This window comes from Triticum aestivum, chromosome 2A (genome assembly GCF_018294505.1).
Source record: "Triticum aestivum cultivar Chinese Spring chromosome 2A, IWGSC CS RefSeq v2.1, whole genome shotgun sequence".
Lineage (NCBI taxonomy): Eukaryota > Viridiplantae > Streptophyta > Magnoliopsida > Poales > Poaceae > Triticum > Triticum aestivum.
The window spans coordinates 686201400-686207896 of NC_057797.1; the positions used below are offsets into that span (position 1 = coordinate 686201400).

Consider the following 6497-nt stretch of genomic DNA (forward strand, 5'->3'; position numbering starts at 1 on the left):
GTGAAGAAAATACAGTCTGACCTATAATTCATTCAAACAGTTTTTCTATATAACAAGATGTTATTTCATCATGAAACTTCACACAAGAGTAGAATGGTCGACCACGTTTGATACCCAAAAATTCTATTTTTAATTACTTTTTCTAGTATTATTTTGACTTTAATTTTCATATTGGGTTCTCGGGTACTTTTTTTTAGGGGCGGTTCTCGGGTACCTAGGAGTTCAAAGTACACGCAGGTACCTAGGAGTTCAATTAGTACAGCGATAGAGTACTTACAGATTAAACTGACTGGGAGGGTTGTCCGTTAGCACGCAAGTTCGGCACACACATATGTCGCCACCTCTATATTAGTTACCCAGCGTACGTATACCGGTATACGAACGTAGCGTCGCAGCCCAATTGGAGTATACATACACACTGCGTGCTGGTTTGGAGCGGTGCAACACAGTGATCTTCGCGCGTCACAGAGCTCGTCGCCTGGTACTTGGCTTTGATCGACCATGGCGGCCGGCCCAGATTTTGTCAACCACGGCCGTACGCGCTCAGTGCAAGTGCGGACGAACACGTCCGCCACGACGGGAATCGAGTGGTTCAGCTCGGGGATCAGATGCCCCTCTCGACGCATCTGCATGCCATACACTGAAGCGTGCACGCCGTATCTGCTAGCTCAATATAAAGACTGAACCGGTGCACGGTGCACCGCCACTGCCTCTAGTTCCTCCGCTCCACACCGGCTTGTAGCACGGCAAGACAAGGCTAACCCCAGCGGACCGATGGAGGCGCTCCTGGCTGCACTCCCTGCGGGTGGCGGCGGAGCGGTGGCTGCCGCCGTTGGAGGGCTGGCCGCGGCGGCCGCGGTCGCCGGAGTCCGGATGGGGAACAAGGAACGGGCCAACACGCCCCCAGGTAGCCATGATCTCACTGAATCTTTTCGTGCTCTATTGTTGTTAATACGCTGCTTCTTTCGCTGTGGAAGTGTGAGAGTGGTTTTTCTACACTCAGGACATTTCTCCCACGATTGAAAACATAGCAAATAATAAAACTTTGTGACTCCAATAGGTGCTTGCAAAATTGGGTTGCCAAATGACATCCGAGGTGTTCTGTACAAAAAGTAAAACTGTGCTCGAACGTATCTGCACTGTTCAAGCATTACGTCGTCTGTATGCAGATCATTTGATGTTATTTGGTCACCAAATTTTGCAACCTAAAATATTTGTTCATAATCAATGCTATGGCGTAACAGATTTTCTTTTTTACTATTTGTTTTGATTTTACTGTTTATCGTAAGTGCAATGAACTTGGGTGTAGCCACTACTTTTTCGCTGTGAAATTTCTTGGAGCCTTTTTGTGACTAGGGAAAACACGTACAGGCGCAAGCCCTACTAATCACACGCCCTAATTTATGGTGAACGAGGATAATCCATTAAGAATTTCACTAAATTTTCACTTCATGTTTCCAACATCAATTTAGGCCCCACACAGAATAACTTTTCTTTATTTCAAGGCTTAACAGCAGCGTAAAGTTTAGCACATAATGCTACTACTTAAATTAATAGTTAATTTTCCCCACTAATTCCATAACTAAATAGATGATCTCTAATAATGCATTTCTCTATACATGCGAACATCTTCACCTCAAACCATGTACAAATAAGATCCACCTTAACATGCAACTGTGCTTGCGAAAAGCTGAGCTATTTCCATTCTTTTATCCCAGTTATAGTTATTATTATTTTAAAAACTATACATTAGTCAAATACTATAAATCTTATGTATTTACAGTTTAATTATCATAGTATTAATCCAAATATCAGTCGGTATTTCATACAATCAAATATCATTGACATATATATATAGCAACCAATTCCTGCATCAACCCACATGGTATCATCTAGTTACATACCATAATTTAATGTCCTTAACACTTGCTGGTAGTGAATAAGGTATATAGCAAAGAAAAAAAAACTTAGAATTGGGTTGAAGAGAGAGAGAGAGAGAGAGAGAGAGAGAGAGAGAGAGTTGATGTATCCACCTTTGTGTCTAATAGGCGCTAGGAATGTGAATGCTCTAAATATGACAATAGTTACTAATCCTAACCCCCAACAAAAATGCACCCGGACAACTTATACAATATATAATATCGTAGTGAATTCTCAAGAAATTTCTAGTTCATAATCAATTTTGACTCGTTTTACGCAGAATAACTTCTTTTCATTTCATCTTTCATTCTTTGTATTGTGAGCAATAACTGCTAATCCTCAGCCCTAGGAATCATGTACATTTAGAAGTTTAAAAACACTACAAAGTTGTAGTACTATGTGCAGTAGGATGGTAAGATTTTCAAGATCAAACTCATTCATATTGGGAAGATTTAAAGGGTTCATCAACATAAGTAGTACTTCTTATCATTCATGAATACTTACCAAAGATTTATACTTCAAACCATTTATGTATGCTTTATAATTGTATGATTATAGCCTCGTGTAACATTAATTGATGAAAAATACGTGAGAAAAGAAGAAGAAGAAGAAATGTTGCATGGTTATGATCTCCATGGATCGAGCCTGTTATCATCCATGTTGACTAATTGTCAGACTGCCCTATCTTAAATATCAATCCTTGCCTTCAAAAAGAATAATACCAATTCTACATCAAGTAAAAATGTTAATCCTCTTTTTTTCTATTTAACTGAATGCAGCCGTTCCTAGTTTACCTATAATTGGAAACCTGCTTCAACTGACGGAAAAGAAGCCGCATAAAACATTTGCAAAATGGTCTGATATTTATGGGCCAATATACACAATAAGGACTGGGGCTTCATCTGTAGCTGTGGTCAACTCAACTGAAGTAGCCAAGGAGGTAATTGAAATTTCAATTTTCATCTTTCTTAGATTCAATTAATAATGTATTCTTTTTTTTGCGGGGAAATTAATAATGTATTCTTATATATGTAGAAACATAAAATCATTTTTGCAATTCTAGGTAATTGTACAGTTTGGCATTTTAGTTATCTCTCCATTAATTTTGTAACATGAATTACCAAGTCCATGATTATCTTAGCATATCTTGTACTTCGACGACAATTTTTTTTTTTTGCTACAAGGGTTCCTTTTCACCCCAGTACTTGAAGTTTACAGCTAATATGAAGGTTATTTTGATCTCTCTCATTTTGTCATTCTGGAGACAAATAAGGATTCTGACAAGTATTGTCACATGAAAATGATGCAACCGCTTTGTTACTTGACCTCCTTTCTCAAACAACTACCTAAAAGGCAGCACACACTAAAACACCGAACATGCATATATTGTTTTCTTGATAACATTCGTTTTTTTTAATAGAAAAAAGAGGGTAAAAAACTCTATCCTATGCATAGAGAGATGCACACAGCTTTCTCTTATTGCGAGGCCTTGACATCTAACATCTCACACGGGATACAAAAGGCCAAGGCCAAAACAGGGCTACAAGCCTACAACAACCGCAAGAAAAATATTACATGCTGCCTCCTGCTTCACTAGTTATGTTAACGGACCGTCATCCATATCGGTTGAATACACCCTAGCTACCATCTCTCCTAGATTTGACCCAGAATCCATAGATGCTCAGTCCTCCTCGCGCTGACGGATCCAACCGGTATCCTTGGATATAACATGTACAACATCAGGAACTTTCGTCCTTTTAAAAACACAATCATTGCAATACATATAGCCAAAACTAAGCAATGCAAAAGTAGAAAAGAAAAACATAGCAGCATGGTAGAAATATCTCAAAATTGACTCGTATTTTGCAGGCAATGGTTGCGAAATTCTCATCCATATCTACTCGAAAGCTACCTAAAGCATTATCGGTGTTGAGTCGTGATAAAACAATGGTTGCTACATGTGACTATGGTGACTTCCACAAAATGGTGAAGCGCTTTGTTATGGCGGGTTTGTTGGGTTCTTCTGCTCAGGTATGAGTCAAAACAATTTCAAAATTGTACAATTTATCATACCACCTCTCAAATACACTTGCAAGTTCAGTTAGCTAAGATTTAACAATGCGGGGTGTGCTTCAACAATGAGATGCTTGCAGAGACAATTTCGGGAGACGAGAAACATGATGATGGACAACATGTTAACCACCTTTCATACATTGGTGGCTGATGACCCACATGCTCCTCGGAACTTTCGACAAGTTTTCAAGGAGGAGCTATTCCGCTTATCGTTGATCCAGGTTAGTCTCTCAGAGAATTGAACTTGCGACCTTTCCACCGGCGGGGAGGTTGAGGGAGTGTTATACCACTAGGCTAGGAGGTCATTTTGGTTAAACTGTGGTTCAACATGTATAAATATCTAGGTGAAAATATTAGGATTCAAAAATTGATTTAAATTTCGTCCAAAAGTTGTTCTGTATTTTTGGTTCCTGTGCTAACCGAGTATTTTGGTGCCCCACGAGAAAAAATCATCCTTCGGAATCCAAAACCTTGGTTTCTCTACAAACACCATGATTTAATTAGTCTGCCTACACGATAGCACCACACTTTCTTAATTTGAACAGTAAGGATGGTATGGGTCGTCGTTCATGCATGCTGCACTTTCAGGGTTTAGGTGAGGATGTGAGTTCAGTTTATGTGAAGGAGTTTGGACGGGACATATCAAAGGATGAAATCTACCAGATCATTGTGGCTGACATGATGATGTGCGTCACTGAGATTGATTGGAGGGATTTCTTCCCGTACCTCAGCTGGATTCCAAACAAGAGCTTTGATACAGCAGTTGCTACCACAGAATCTAGGCGAACCACGGTGATGCGAGCGTTGATCGATCAGCAGAAGGAAAGAATTGCGCGTGGCAAGGTGGCAGCAATCTACCTATATATATACTAATACCTCTGTACACTAATATAAGACGTTTTTTGCAGTTTAATTTGAACTGTAAAAACATCTTACATTAGTGTACAGAGGAAGTAGCTTTTAGCAGACGTATGTTTGTTCATTGATGAAGTGATGATAACGCAATCAATTTGTGATATGCAGGCAAAGACATCCTATCTGGACTTTTTGTTGGCAGAGAACACATTGACAGATGACCAAGTAACGATGCTGGTGTGGGAGTCAATCATAGAGGGTGCAGATACTACTTTGGTGACGACCGAGTGGGCTATGTACGAGCTTGCCAAGAACCCCGAAAAACAGGCAAGCTGAGCTACCCTTCTAGTAATAAGTACTTGTTGCCCTCGGGGATGCATTTTTAACACCAGATTTCTCATGGCACGCCATGGCAGGATCGTCTCTACCGGGAGATCCAGGAGGTGTGCGGCGAGGACATGGTGACGGAGGATCATCTTCCTCGGTTGCCGTACCTGAATGCCGTGTTCCACGAGACGCTGCGGCGCCATTCTCCTGTCTCGCTTCTGCCTCCAAGGTTCGTCCATGAGACCACCACACTGGCCGGCTACGATGTCCCAGCCGGAACAGAGGTACTCATATGACTCCACACTTCAGTAATATTTTTCTCACGTGACTGAATGCTACTCTCATCATAACGGAAGTGAAGTGCTGTCTGTTCACTAAAATGGCGTATATATATATTTCGGCCGTTGCCACCTGCCAGGTGATCGTCAATGTGTACGCCTGCAACATGGACAAGAAAGAGTGGGAGGAGCCCGAGGAGTGGAGGCCGGAGAGGTTCCTGAACGACGGTAGGTTCGACGTCGCGGACATGTACAAGACCATTGCATTCGGCGCCGGGAGGAGGGTCTGTGCCGGGAGCGCGCAGGCGACGGGCATTTCGTGTGCCGCCATGGCGAGGTTCGTGCAGGAGTTCGTTTGGACGCTCAAGGAGGGCGACGAGGACAAGGTGGACACCGTCCAGCTCATGGGCTACAAGCTCCACCCCCTCTACGTGTATCTCTCGCCGAGGAGAGGGAGGCAGTGAAGGGCAGTTCTGGTTTGCTTGTTTGACAGTGGAGTTGTCCAAACAAGATAATATGGGTGCATGTTTTAATGATTTACCTCAATAATTTGTTCGGATTTTTACACTGTTTGCCTTGTGATTATTGCGCCGGAGCTTTTGGGGTTCAAGTCGGAACCAAAAACAAGACTGTAGCACGGTCACAGCTGCTTGGTTGGTTTTCGTAACATCAAATTATTGCAGAGCAATGTGTTCAACACGGCGACGGTCAATATTTTTTAGATAACGGGATCTTTTACTAAGGAACAATGTGTTCAATGCTAGCGACAATCACATACTTTTTAATACATAGAGGTAGAGATGCATATATGGCATAACTTTTTTTTAGAAAATAGACACAAGAAGCACCCAGCTTTAAATTAGTAAAGCCAACAGAGGCCAAGTAACCACAGCGTTAAAGTCTTGCAAACCAGATAGTAAAAAGGAAACAAGGTACATATCGCGACTCGAAATGAGCGCAGGAACATTAAGAATCGCCTTGGTGAGACTCGGGAGCTCCTGTGGATAGCATGAAGATGTTTGATCTTGAGAAGGATACCTGATG

The 6497-nt window shown here is 41.7% G+C and overlaps 1 protein-coding gene across 1 annotated transcript; it reads left to right on the forward strand.

Moving 5' to 3' along the window:
* Positions 1-774: 774 nt before the first annotated feature.
* LOC123185940 (ent-kaurene oxidase 2-like) lies at positions 775-5917 on the forward strand. The gene is made up of 8 exons (XM_044597745.1): positions 775-907; positions 2700-2860; positions 3790-3951; positions 4074-4214; positions 4582-4836; positions 5017-5175; positions 5265-5459; positions 5594-5917. Exons 1-8 carry the CDS (start codon positions 775-777, stop codon positions 5915-5917), a joined length of 1530 nt encoding a protein of 509 aa, XP_044453680.1.
* Positions 5918-6497: the final 580 nt, after the last annotated feature.